The 14815-nt window shown below is 33.8% G+C and overlaps 1 protein-coding gene across 2 annotated transcripts in view; it reads left to right on the top strand.

The window, feature by feature from the left end:
- BTBD9 (BTB domain containing 9) overlaps window positions 1–14815 on the top strand; it is a 126847-nt gene that overhangs the window by 66669 nt on the left and 45363 nt on the right. For both annotated transcript variants that reach the window (XM_039347057.1, XM_039347058.1), the window contains 2 exons: window positions 4931–5040; window positions 13629–13818. In XM_039347057.1, the coding sequence (XP_039202991.1) occupies window positions 4931–5040; window positions 13629–13818 (300 nt within the window). The remainder of the gene's footprint in view (window positions 1–4930; window positions 5041–13628; window positions 13819–14815) is intronic.

Genomic DNA, 14815 nt, shown 5'->3' with positions numbered 1-14815 from the left:
CCATTTTTTTCAGTTCAGATCTTAATATGATTAGATATCATTTAATAGGGCTTAGCTAAACCATTGTAGATAGTAAGCTGTAAGTGAAATCTTATTGGTTTTATTCATAGTCCTCATCAGTTGCTTATTTCTCTATGAATCTAAGTTCTATTTCAGTTTGGTTTACATATCATATGTCAACGCTGCTAATATTGCATATTCTTGCTTTGACAAAATATGCAGAACTGTCTGGTACTTTTAGAGTTAATTCAGAAGAGAATGAGAGAGGAGAGAAAAGCCAGCGGAATGGAAGTGAATCTTTGCCCTCCAGGTTAATTGGAAGATGTGAATCATGACCCCAAAATAGGGGAGGGGAAATGCCTGGAATGTTATGTGCAAAGGAAGGGAAATTCAGATCTTGGCATTCTCCATGCCCTGTTGACACTCCTTAATATTAATAAAGGCTTTTTAGGTTAAACCATGCCTGAAAGTTCTTTGAAGTGTTTCATTAGTCAGACACATGACATATAACTAATGATTTATAGTTTAGTAAAGAACAGTCATATGTGTGAAAGCATACATTTTTGCCCAGTTGGGCCTGTAGATCCAATGGTCATATGTGCTTGAGCATGATCGGCATACTTTATTTCCTACTACCAATTTCTTAAAATATAGTTTGATTCCAATACTTCGGATGTTATTAACCAAGTTTCAACTTTCTCTGAGTATAGAAACTTCAAAATGTTGGTTCGCTTTTTCTTTCATTAAACTTCTTTCTAAAGGGTTTTAAGGTTTGGAAAATGCACAGGAGCAAAAGGAACCTTGCAATTAAAGATATGTAAAACTATAATTATTCCATGTAATTTTTGTAATTTCTGGAGAAAAAGGAATAGTTTTAGAGAGCAAAATGTTCATTTTAAAAGAAAGGATAGTTAACGAAGTACTTACAGTTTGATGCTGAACATAGAGGAAAAAAAGAAAGAGGAATGGAAGAAAATCACAGTATTTTTAAATAAAGGAAGAATCTAACTGAAACACAACTCTTGGAAAAAAAAATTGTGGTAAACCTGTGTTGAAAAAATTCCCAAATATTCATAGAAATCCAAGCATTAAAAATATTAAAGAAAACCTTCTAGTTTAAAGAACCTCTTTTCAAAAATCTATTCTTAATCTAAGTCAGGTGTGTCAAACACATAGCTTGTGGTCCAGATGCAGCCTGCACAGGCCACACCCACCCTGCCCTGCAAGGGCAAAACAAGGGCCCCGCAAGGGCTGCCACAATATGGCCCACAATGTGATTGGGTTTGACACCCTTGATCTAAGCTTTTCAACATTGGTAGAATGGAAATAGCCCCAAAGTTAAATTATATCATTTTCAAAGAATATGCAGCAAAATCCTAATAGTATTCTTAAAATGTAATTTCTTTTAAGTAGATAGCTGTTGATTTGATAATATGCATTTTTCACTTTGGATGATAGGAAATTATATTTTAATAATTTTGTGACTTTTTAATTCCACTGAGATATTTTATAATGCTTTGCTTGGGATTTTTCTGAACATTTATTAATAATTATTAGAATCTAATTTCATTAATAACTGGATTCATTCTCCCATTAAGAATAAGAGAAGCATATTGATTCAAGGTTAATGCTTGTAGAAAGTTAAATCCTGAGGGCAAAAGAGACTTCTCATCTTGATTTCTGCATTGTGCTCCACATAGAGCTGCTCTTGAAAAGCACTTAAAAACTTCAATATGCAGAATACAACAGCACATATAAATTGCATAAGTTATTCATTCCCCAAACCCCCTTTTGTGTGCAGAGACCTGCTTCTGAGTTGTATTAATAATTTGGGTTATGATGTTTCCTTTCACAATATACTTAGTTAACAAAATCCTGTCCTAGTCAGAAAACTTTAGTAAAGGTTTAGCAACAAATAATAGGGTTTTACACATATTTCAGGCCTTTTGTAGAATCTCACATATAGCTAAAAACTTGCTAAATATTTGCGATTTTTCATCACAATTATGGCAGAGAGAGCTGCAGTTGAAAATGTAAAAGAGTTACAGCTTCTTGTAAAGTAAAACTTTTAAACATACACGAAATACTGTGTGCGTCTGTGTATATAGGAGGGGGGAGAAAAAGAGGGAGAATATAGTATGGAATGAGAGTAAGGCTAGTTAAAAAGAGAAAGATTTATTCTTTAGGTGAGGAGGATTGATTTATTGTCTTTGTCTTTGATTTATGGAACCTTTCATTATGATGAAAAAGTGATGAATAATAACATTTCTTTGTGTCTGCAATGAAAAATGGAAGCATGCATCATTTTGTAGTTTGATATGAGTGTGTATAATGGGCATATTAAAGGGGTTGGGTTAAATTGCCTTTTCTCTGTTTTTTGTTTTATAAAATTCAATCTGATTTTTTTAAAGGTAACAAGAACAAAAATAAATTATCTTAAAAAAAACCTTCTACATCTTGCCTGTTTATCTTTCTCTTACAAGTATGTTTTTAAAGTTTCTAGATATAATATAGAACATAATAAACTAGAACATACATATATGCCTATCACACTATACTTGTTGGAATAAGCAACACTATGCAGACAAAGAAACTAAAGGTGAAAGATGAAAATAATTAAATAAACAAACAGAATTTATACCAACAAAATTCACTGTACTTCCCTTTTTCCTTACAAACCATCCTTGCCTCTACTGGGTCTACTATTTGAAGGTCAAGGAGACATACTTCCTTCCTTAATATTTCCTCATCCCATTTTTTTTTCAAAACAACTCTCAGGGAAGGAGGGAGGGAGAGAGAGAGAGAAAGAGAGAGAGAGGGAAACTAAGCTAAATCATTTTAAGAGTTGATTAATTTGTAACATCACATATCATGCAGCCTAGGTGAGAGAGGAAACTTGAATGGATGAAGGTAGACAAAAATGCAACCCTAAATCAAATTTTGTATGGTTTTGACTAGCTTTTTTCACTTTTCACTGTTCAATCTGTTCCATATCCCTGTCATGGCATTTTCCCTCCCCTTCTTTCCACTTATGACTTTCTTCCATTCCTCAGTGCATATATCCTTTCCTATGTTTCCAGTTAATTGGAATGAGAATTACGCAAAACAGTTACAGACAATTATAATTCTATGTGAATTATAGAATCCATAACTCAATATATAATATGAAAATTACAAATCTTACAAATGTCTTTTATTTCTACCAAGAAAAGATCTTAGGTTATTATGTCTTAAGAAATTAAAGTTGCATTTACTAAAGAGCTCTTTTGCTTACAAGTATTATATTTAAAACCAATATTTAAATATAAATTGCAAGTTATTAATGTTGTAGAGTGGAAATATATGTTTAATAATGTATTATTATATGATTGCCATCTCAGGAAGACTTTCTAACTATTTAGTTGAACCAGTTGCAACAATTCAACATTATGTCTACTATTAAAGATGCCCAGAGTAAGATATATAACAGTAAAACATTTTTTATTTTTGATTGTGTAATATTGAATCAAGTGTAACCAATAAAGAATGCAATTTTTGTATTATATTCACGTCCCTAAGATTACTGTATGCATGAACCAACTGCTTGTTTATTTGTAACTTTACCTCTTCAAGAAGTAAGATATTACTTTTTGTAGACACAAAAAGAAAAGCTTGTAGATAGATAGTTGGCCTAAATACTGTAGAGGACTATAATAACGTCTCTTCCTGTATGTACTATAAAATTGATTTTGAAATCTGGTGAATATCCTGCTGACTGGACAGTCTCTCATTTGATTTCCTTGTTAAATATTGTCACAGAAATATCAACAATGACATTGGTCCATATATTAAGGACAATATTATTCTAGCTCTAAACCTAGATTTTAGTTTTCTATATTATGGCTATCATTTCATAATGGGATGTTAATTTCCCGGACTTTCAGCTTTTGCAAATCACACATTTTTAGTTTAGTTTCTCTTTGGAAGACAAGTGTTCCGGTCAAAAAACCACTGTGGGAACTATTAAAATATGTGATCCAGTAGATACAATGAGTTGGAATTTGCCATGTGAAAAAATCATTAACTAAGAGTTTTAAGGAATCTTAATTGTTAAGACTAATTTGTGAGAATATTTTTGACATATTTACTGTTTACCCTACAAAGTGTTTAAAATTGAATGAATGGCAATGTTTTTAATTTTCTAAACGTAAATCAGTGAATCAATATGACATTACATTATACAGATCAGATATAAAGATGTGAATATATTTTAAATGTACGTGAAACTTGGAAATTATCAATATATAAATAATTGATGGATTTATTGAATAATGGGGATAACAAAAAAGACCGCTGTTCAAGAAAAAGTCCTTAATGATCTTAATACCAGGTTTGCAGTCTTGAATTATCTATAAATGTTTGCCTTATTTGTAATTAAGATTGAACATTGTTATTTCATATAGTCAAGGATTTATGATCAGAAATGAGAAGGAATGATTTCCTATATGTAATATATGCTTTTATTCTTTTCTTTTCATGTTTTTTTCACATTTCTCCTTTTTTCTTTATTAATACATTAAAGAAAAGATTCCTTCTCTAATGTTATGTAATTATTTTCTTTCTTTAATACTGTAAGTTTTGACTTATTTTTTACTAAGGTTTGCCCAAAAATCTTAGTTGTGTTGTTGTTGCTACCACAGCACTAAAAAAAATGGCTTTTGCAAAGTGCTGCTATCATACTCTTTACTAGATGGGATGGAGGTGGGTTGGAAAGTTGTTTCTCATATAGCTGGAATATTTATGCATTTACTACAAGCCAGTGTTTTCATTCTCTTGGTACTGTAGTCTCTCAAGACAGAAATAAACTGATACTTGCGGCATTAGTAAAGATCAGTGCTGTGTTACATATTTCATTCTGTTGATTTTTGTTTTGTTTTGTTCTAACTTACAGGTATATCAGAATAGTTGGGACACACAACACAGTAAACAAAGTTTTCCATATTGTGGCTTTTGAATGCATGTTCACTAACAAAACCTTCACTCTTGACAGAGGACTTATAGGTAAGTGATATAGAATGGGAATTATATTGTCAGTGATAATGCAGTTTATCATTTGTTTAAAAAATATATCCAAATCAAATAAACCTTTATTATTCTTTGTAACTCAGCGTCCTTAAGGTGGTCTTTGACCTTTATTATATTCAAAGACCAGCATAAGGAGGGTGAAGTATAAGGAATTTAAAAACAGAAAATACAAAATGCAAAAATGAAATTACTTAACAAGCTTATATATATAACAAGCTTATATATAAACGTCGCCAAGACACTTCCAATTTTACGTGGGAGACAACCCGAATAACCAAAGACCTACATACAAACACCCGCAAAAACCTCAGAATATATATATATATATATATATATATATATATATATATATATATATATATATATATATATATATATATATATATATATATATGGAATCTTTAAAAAAATCTAACAGAACAGATAAAAGCAATAAACAGACCAAAATATGAAAAATTAACTCTGTCTAGTACAAATAATACAATAAATCTAATACAAAACACTATAATAATGGTCTACATCAGCGTACCCCAATCTTTTGGACACCGGGGACCAGAATTCTTTTTTTCCATGGACCAGGGACATGTGGTTTCGCATGCTACCTAGATCCTGCACATGGGCAGATGAAGTTTTGCTCGCTTGCTTGGTCCATTTCCTATTGATCTGCAGCCTGGGGATTGGGGACCCATGGTCTACATGGTATTAAAACTGCTTTATAATAATAATAATAATAAAAATTACAAAAGGCGGCCTTACTAGGAACCGCCTCCATCTTGCGACGATATCTGTAATAACATCAAACATCCACATCTGCCTATCCCAGATAGGTAGACAAAATGCCAAATCCAGTGTGAACATCTGGCTGACTGTGCGACGATCAATAATAATAATAAAGTTGGAAGGGACCTTGGAGATCATCTAGTCCAACCCCCTGCTCAGGCAGGAAAAAGTATACCATTTCGGACAAATGGCTATCCAGTCTCTTCTTAAGAACTTCCAGTGTTGGAGCATTCACCGCTTCTGGAGGCAGGTTGTTCCACTGTTTAATTGTTCTAACTGTCAGGAAGTTTCTCCTTAGTTCTAGGTTGCTTCTCTCCTTGATTAGTTTCCATCCATTGCTTCTTGTCCTGCTTTCAGGTGCTTTGGAAAATAGCTTGACTCCCTCTTTTTTGTGGCAGCCCCTGAGATATTGGAACACTGCTATCATGTCCCCCCTCATCCTTCTCTTCATTAAACTAGACATACCCAATTCCAGCAGCCTTTCCTTATATGCTTTAGCCTCTAGTCCCCTAATCATCTTTGTTGCTCTTCTCTGTACTCTTTCTAGAGTCTCAACTTCTTTTTTACATCGTGGTGACCAAAACTGGATGCAGTATTCCAAATGTGGCCTTACCAAGGCATTGTAAAATGGTATTAACACTTGACGTGATCTTGATTCTATCCCTCTATTAATGCAGCCCAGCACTGTGTTGGCTTTTTTGGCAGCTGCAGCACACTGCTGACTCATATCTAAGTTATTGTCCACTAGGACTCCGAGATCCCTCTCACAATTATTGAACAAGGTACCCCCTATACTATACTTGTACATTTGATTTTTCTTGCCTACTTTTTTCACCATTGAATTTCATTTTGTTAGATAGCGCCCAGTGTTCAAGTCTGTCCAGTTCCTCCTATATCTTAAGCCTGTCTTCTGGAGTGTTGGCTATTCCTGCCAGCTTGGTGTCATCTGCAAATTTAATGAGTTCCCCATCTATCCCCTCGTCCAAATCATTGATGAACATGTTGAAGAGCACTAGGCCCAGAACAGAGCCCTGGGGCACTCCACGACACACTTCCCTCCATGTAGATGCGATTCCATTGAGGACCACATGCTGAGTACAGCCAGTCAGCCAGCTACGAATCCATCTGATGGTGACGCTATCTAACCCAAATTTTTCTATCTTATCAAGTAGTAGTAGTTCCTTGAGAACCTTGGGGTGTAATCCATCTGGTCCTGGTGATTTGAACTTGTCTAGGCTAGACAGGTACTCACTTACCATTTTCTTGCCTATCTTAACTTGTGTTTCTATTCTGTTTTTTATGGCACTATTTTTGATAGGTTGGTCTGCTTTTTCCCTTTGTGTAAAGACAGATGCGAAAAACAAGTTAAATAGTTCTGCTTTCTCCCTGTTGCTTGTCACCTTGTTGCCACTTTCACCCACTAATGGACCAATCATTTCCTTCACTTTTTTCTTGTTTTTTACAGTATATGTTGAAAGAAGCTTTTTTTGTTATTTTTGACTTTGGTCGCAAGCCTTAGTTCATTTTGAGCCTTAGCTTTCCTCACTTCATCTTTGCAGCTCAGGCTATTTGCTGATATTCTGACTTAGTTATGTGCCCTCTTTCCACTTTCTATACTTGTCTTTTTAATCTTTCAATTTATCAGAGAGTTCTTTATGCAGCCATGCTGGTTTCTTTTGAGAGCTGTAATTTTTCCTCTTTGTTGGTATTGTGCTAGACTGGACTTTTATTATCTCACTTTTCAAAATTTCCCAAGCATCTTGAGTTGTTTTCCCCTTGAGGATTCTCATCCATGGAATCCTTCCCAAGCCCTCTCTAAGTTTATTGAAATTAGCTCTATTGAAGTCCAAGACTCTAGTTTGACTGTGTTCTATTGCTTGTGCTTCCATAATGTTGAATTCCAATATTGCATGATCACTTCCCCCCAAGGTTCCTGTGGCTTCAACACCTTCTATCATTTCATCTCTGTTAGCGAGAATTAGATCCAAAATGGCTAATCCCCTAGTTCCCTTCTCTACTTTTTGGGAGGCAAAGTTGTCTGCTAAGTTTGTCAGAAATGATACAGGTCATCTTCTGACATATTTTGACTGCTGCTATGCAAAACTGGCAACATTGTGTATTGTATGCCTATGAAGATTCTAAGTCATCCAGGTCATGGTTGTCCCAAAGGTGCTTTTTCAAGAGGCAATTGGACTTTCTTGCTTTCTTGCTTGCTTTCAAAAGAAGGAGGAGGAGGAGGAGGAGGTCCAGCTGCCTCGTGAAAAATCACCTTTGGGATTGTATATTGCAGCAGAATTGGTAGAGCAGCAGGGAAATGTAGAATTGTCCTGTGGGCCTTGAGTATATATGAAATAATTATGAAATGAGGCTAAAATCATAGAGTCTATGTAGCAGTATCATGTAAATGCCAAATGTTCGCTGCAAATCTCACAATAAAAATTGATCATTTAATTAGTATTACCTTAAATGGTATCACTTTAGATAGCAAATCTTGCCATAATAATAATAATAATAATAATAATAATAATAATAATAATAATAAAGTTGGAAGGTCATCAGGTCCAACTCCCTGCTCAGGCAGGTAACCCTATACCGTTTTGGCCAAATGGCTGTCCAGTCTCTTCTTAAAAACTTCCAGTGTTGGAGCATTCGCCGCTTCTGGAGGCAGGTTGTTCCACTGGTTAATTGTTCTAACCGTCAGGAAGTTTCTCCTTAGTTCTAGGTTTCTTCTCTCTTTGGTTAGTTGCTTCTTGTCCTGCCTTCAGGCGCTTTGGAAAATAGCTTGACTCCCTCTTCTTTGTGGCAGCCCCTGAGATATTGGAACACTGTTATCATGTCCCCCCTCGTCCTTCTCTTCGTTAAACTAGACATACCCAATTCCAGCAATACTGAGGACTATTCACAGGGATCAATTGTTAGTATGTTTTCTACAAAATTCTGGAAATCTCTGGCAAACTCTGGTATAGTTGTTTCCTGTAGTCATAACACAATAAAAAATGTATGGCCTACAGATAGTGGTTAGAAACTTTTCCACAAATTGGCAAATAACTTCATTTTATTTTATTTAAACTCTGTATGTTCCATTTGCTTTAGGAAAAAAATAGGAACCTGTTGTTGACTTTGAAACAATGGAATCACTCTTATAATTTAAAATGTTTGATCCTATCCAACTGCACTGTTAAAAATACCCTTTATCGTTTATTAGATATTTTTGGAAGGCAAAGTTTTGTTTATATGGTTATATGCACAACTGAAAATCTCTTTTCCTATCTCCAAATTATGTCCCCTTCTTTATACTATTCCTTAGTACTCTTGAGAGATGGAAGAGTAAATAATGGTTGCAGCCAAACAGTGGATATAAAAAAAATGGAATGTCCTTGGACATCCTCTATGGAAACTTTTGTAGCGTTTATGAATCACTGAGGCTTCATTTGCGTATCTTTTTGTGTCTAGGAGAAATAGTTTAAAATGTTGGGAAAAGGAGAAAATGAATACAGTAAATGCTCATTTCTCTCTTGCTCAGCAGTGGTTATTATAGAAATCATTTAAATGTCCAACAGAATGAAAAAGTCAAATCAATTTCTTAGTAGCATACATTGGTGTTGTAAAATATTGGTCTATCTTTCACTTAGTGAGGAATTTTTTGACCAATTTAATGTCTTCTCTGTGTGAAGCTGTTGCCATCCAGTTCTCTTTTCTCTTTTTAAAGGTCTTTCCTGTCCATGGTTGCATTTTATTTTTTCTTATATCAGATATTAGTGCAGCAAGTTTGTTACTGGCACATTCTGTTGCATCCGTATACTGTAGGTATACACTAATCTTTTCCAAATTCTGAATTACACAGTCTTCTTCCATGTTTGCTGTCAGAGAGCTGTTAATATTTGAATAGCATCTTCTCCTACAACTTTTAATAGTTTGGTGAATGTTTCATCTGTGTCTGATACTTTCACATTTGAATTATTTGCTAATTTATTACCTTTTGTACTTCTACTTTTCAATGTTTCTATAAATGTATACCGGTAATCCTTTTTGTAAAGGGATTACATGTAGTCTTTCCTTCTGTCTTTAGCTTCTTCATTTGCCACTGTTTTCTTCTATAATTATTCTTGAGTATCCTTGCCTTAGCTGTGAGTTGTCCCATGATTCCTCTGATCTTTTTAAAAAAATATTTTATTTTATTGCTATTTTCCTTTATTTATTGACATCCATGCTTGGCTTTACATATCCTTCTTGTTTGAAACTGGAAGTCTTGATTCAGTGGCAAAATGTCCTTTTTGTTGCTCAGCATAGTCATCTTCTCTGTGGGTATGTGCATTTGCGTGCGTGCATATGCTATCATAGTAAACTGTTTTGAAAGCCACTCAATTTTTTTCATCTCAGAATTAGGATTAGGGTTTTATTTTCCTATGATGCTCCTTATATATTTCCATGGTTTCCTTATATATTTCCATATATTTTCATGTTCCCTTCCATGTTTTTCAGGACATACAGGTAGTCCTCGACTTATGACTACAGTTGAGCCCAAAATTTCTGTTGTTAAGTGAAACATTTGTTAAATGAGTTTTGCCCCATTTTGCTACATTTCTTGTCACAGTTGTTAAATGAATCACTGGAGTTGTTAAGTTAGTAACAGTTGTTAAGTGAATATGGCTTGCCCATTGACTTTGCTTGTCAGAAGATCGTAAAAAGTGATTACATGACAGCAACAGTTATAAATATGAATCAGTTGCAAAACATCTGAATTTTGATCATGTGACCATGGGGATGCTGCAAAGGTCATAACTGTGGAAAATGTTCATAAGTCACTTTTTTCAGTGCCGTTGTAACTTTGAATGGTCACTCAATGAACTGTTATAACCCAAGGACTACTGTACTTTACTACTACACCTACTTTCTTTAAACTTCAATCCATGTATTTGACCCTAAGAGCCTATGATCTCTTCACGCACCTGAAAGTAATAACTGGATTGCACTGCTCCTTTTATTTTGTTTTATGCAATCTTTGGTTCCAAACATATTGGTTTCATGTGTAGAATCTGCATTGATGTTGCATGAAGTATATATTATTGGCAGTAAACCATCTTAGTAAAATTCAGGTAACTATCTCCTATATTGTTGCATTTACCAAATCATTTTTTCCTATGAATCTAGAATCCTCCTCTTCTACTTAACAATTAACTTGAGCTCAGAAGAGGGAAACATCAACAGCAGTCTTAATTGCTGTGCCATATCAGCTTTCTTTTCTATTATCTTGTATTAGATAGTCAATCCCATGTTAGCTCATGTTAGAATGCTGCATCAATTTAATAATGATGTCTTCTCCATTGTAAGGATTTCATTATCTCCGAGTGATTATTGGTCTTCCTCTGTCAGTTCTTAAGAATGATTATCTCTGCTTTTTTCCATTTATTGTTTATCCAATTACAACCAGTAGTATTGAATTATCTCTGACTTAGCAGTTATCAATATTTCTTGAATTTCCGATTTCTGCCAATTCCTATAAAAGAATGTGCTAAAGTTTAACACAGTAATTATTTTTCGTCTTTAATTATGTAACAAAAGAATGCCAATTGTTTTGCCATAAGCAGGAATAAACCTAAAATAGATATTGAAGATAGCAGCTTAAACTATCATCATAAAATTGTCAGACATTGTGGGGGAAATCCTGTGCTTTTCTGTTCACATATAAACCATAGAAGAAGGATCAGAATGTGGACAAACAAAACATAGCATTTGATAGCTCGTGGAATTTATAGTTTAGCCATTGTCTAAAATGTGTGTTTTACATTAATATTTTCTTATTTTTTTGAAATAAATATAAGAAATTTTAATCAAACAAAATCCAATTAATGCAAAAAATATTTCAGTAAATATTCTAACTTTTTTAAAAAAAACCATTGTCAAATTAGAAAAAAACTAAAGATAATGTCTGATTTTTTTCCTTTTGCTCATTTGTCATTAGGTATTACTGAAGATATATATTTATGTGCATGTGTGTACATATATAGCAATCCAAATTTCACACACACACGCACACACAAAATTTTAAGGTCACGTCTTCAAAATGACATTAATTTTAAATGTTACTGTGTCACAATATATTCAGTCTGTTGACCACCTGTTGCCTGATATGAGCCAGAAAGAATAACATGAAGTTTAGCTAACTCAGCTTTATTATTTTTATTCTTTTGAATTTTTTATTATTTATTCAATTTCTACAACAGTCCAACTCAACCAAGTGACCCTGGACAGCTTACAATTCTAAAATTATAAAACAGTTTAAAAAACATTAAAACAAGCATTTTGTTTGCTTCTGCGGTGTATTTGGATTAATATGGAGTGTTTTTCATTCTAATGGTACATTCAATTTGTGAAGAAATATTATGTTCTACAAAAATAGAAGAAAACATCTTATAGCATGTGTTACATGTAATAGTTAGTTGAAGGACAAAAAAAAATTCAGAAGCAACACAGTATTGTTCCTGGTAGTGCATTTTTATAAACAAGGTTACACAGATTGAGACAGAAATACCATAGGGAAAAGCCAAGGGAACCCAAAAACCTGAAATGCTTCATGGAATGACATCTCTTCCAGATGGTGTTTTTAATACATTTATCAGATGGATATGAAAGACAATAATGAACATTCAAAATGGGGAGTGGCAATCCTCCCTTGGGAACTGAAACAGCATGATACCTTCTGTGTGCTGAAATTATTTGATTAATCTCTACTATCCTATTGTGTAAAATAGTGCAACAAGCTTTTCTTTGGCATGTATTAATATGGGCAATATTACTCATAAATAGTCCAAAAGAACATTTTTAATAAATATAGTTTGTTTTCATATAGATAAGAGACTAATTAAACAAGGAAAACAAGTTTTAGGAACACCTTAGAATCAAAACACCCCTCATTAAGTTTGATTAATTAAATTCATTTATGAGTGAAATCCTCTTAATGTGAAAGCCTGTTTTGAGTAGTGGTTAAGGTGCCAGCCTAGAAGCCAGGAGACTGGTGCTAGGCCATCTTAGGCATTCTCTAGCCAGTCACTCTCAGCCAATTCAGCTCACAGGTTTGCTGTTGTGGGGGAAAAAGGAGGAAGTATTGGTACGTTCCTCAGCTTGTCTTATATATGCAAAAAAGGGGGAGAATAAAAATTTGAAAAAAATATTCAGGTATATAACATCAATTGAAAATGAAAAAAATAAGATGAGTTAATAGATTATTAATTATGCTGCAACTTCTGATCTTGAATTTTGTTTCTAAAAGCTGCACAAATAGAATTTATACAGCTTTATGTCTACAGTGCATGCTTTGATTCAGTAGAAATTTAATGTTACTTCAGATGCTTGGAAAGTAATAGAAGAAGGAGGACTGCTTAACAACCACACTTATGTGGCAGTGTCTATTACCTGTCTGCTGTGATGGTTATTGGTCTCTTTATTTCTCTCCTTCTCTCATCCACTTCTTCGAAACAACTTTTGATTATGGATTTTGGAATGCATAATTCAAGTTTGTTAACCACAGTAATTGTTACAATACATCTAAATATTTGTTTGCTGAATGTTCTGTTGTATAACTAGTTTGAAGTTAAAAGATTTCTGGCCTTCACTGATACAGTTCATTCATTGCTCATTCATTTTTAATCTTGCCTCTGAAATGTATCCGTGTTTTCCTGTGTTAGTAACATTTTTGTTTATTTTTATTCTTCCCCAGATAGAGAAACTGATGGAACTGAGTTGCCTGTGCCTGCCTTTGATTTCTTTTGTATTTTAATTTTCAGTTCCCACTGAGAACGTTGCAACAGTTGCAGATTGTGCCAGCGTGATTGAGGGCGTGAGCCGTAGCCGCAATGCTTTGTTGAATGGAGACACAAAGAATTATGACTGGGATTCTGGGTATACGTGCCATCAGCTAGGCAGTGGTGCTATTGTTGTGCAGCTGGCGCAGCCATACATGATTGGATCAATTCAGTAAGAAGATTTCTTTTTTCATGTAAAAATAGTTTTAGTAATGAGAATACATACCTCCTGATAGCTGCTGTGAAAAGTTCATATTTTCATGCACTGATAGTGTTCTTAACATACAAAACCTAAGTTGGAAAGCAAACCAGTCTGTATATGCACATACACACATTTGATATGAAAATAATGACATAACTTGAGGGCAGGCAATTTATTTTGCACTGAAAATCGCATCAGAATCAGAATGCTTTCAGTTTGTTTTATTTCATATTGCTGTGTGATTTTTACAACTGCATAGCCTTGAGCTGATGAAATGTTTATTTATTTATCTCCTCAAATTTATCTATGAGTCAGTGTGAATAAAATAAAATGTTAAATGAGAAAAAGTGTAGAATAAAGTTCTTGGGTATCCATGAAACTCAGTATACAATTTCTGACCAACTGCTACCTCCCTTCTAATTGTATTTTTTTTTTTTTTTAGTTTTGGTGGGGAGGGGCAGGTTGGAGGAGGCTAACACTATTTGTGGTATAAGGTCAAAGACAAATATTCGCGTTGCTGAGAGTTATTAGAGAAGGAAAATGGAAAGTTTCTTAAAGATGTGTGACTATTGCAAAATATTCAACTCTAAAAAAGAAGTTAGGATTTCTCTATACGTGTAAGTTATTATAATCTTTTTAAAAACAAAAGAGTTTCACTATAGTACACCTGCGATAGAGAAGCATAAAGAAAAAAAATCATTTCCTTACGATAAAATAAAATGCAAGGAATTATGCTTTCTTTACTTTTGGTTTCTTATATCGTAGTTTGATATTAGAATGGTAAAGATATGAAAGGCACTGACATAAATGGACAAAATAATGTTTATGTTTCAAAATGCTTGGCACTGAAAATATGTGTCTATAGCTACTGTATATGTTGTGAATTTGTAGTCCATATTGTGGAATATATAGGAAAGATTTTTTAATGTTAATTGGTCAATAGTGTACTCAAAAACAATAGTGATAT

The sequence above is a fragment of the Crotalus tigris genome, unplaced genomic scaffold (genome assembly GCF_016545835.1).
Source record: "Crotalus tigris isolate CLP2741 ecotype Arizona unplaced genomic scaffold, ASM1654583v1 scf7180000018048.2368360, whole genome shotgun sequence".
In the NCBI taxonomy this organism is placed as follows: Eukaryota; Metazoa; Chordata; class Lepidosauria; order Squamata; family Viperidae; genus Crotalus; species Crotalus tigris.
Note: the sequence above shows the minus strand (reverse complement) of the source record. Positions and strands in the feature narration are given on the sequence as shown.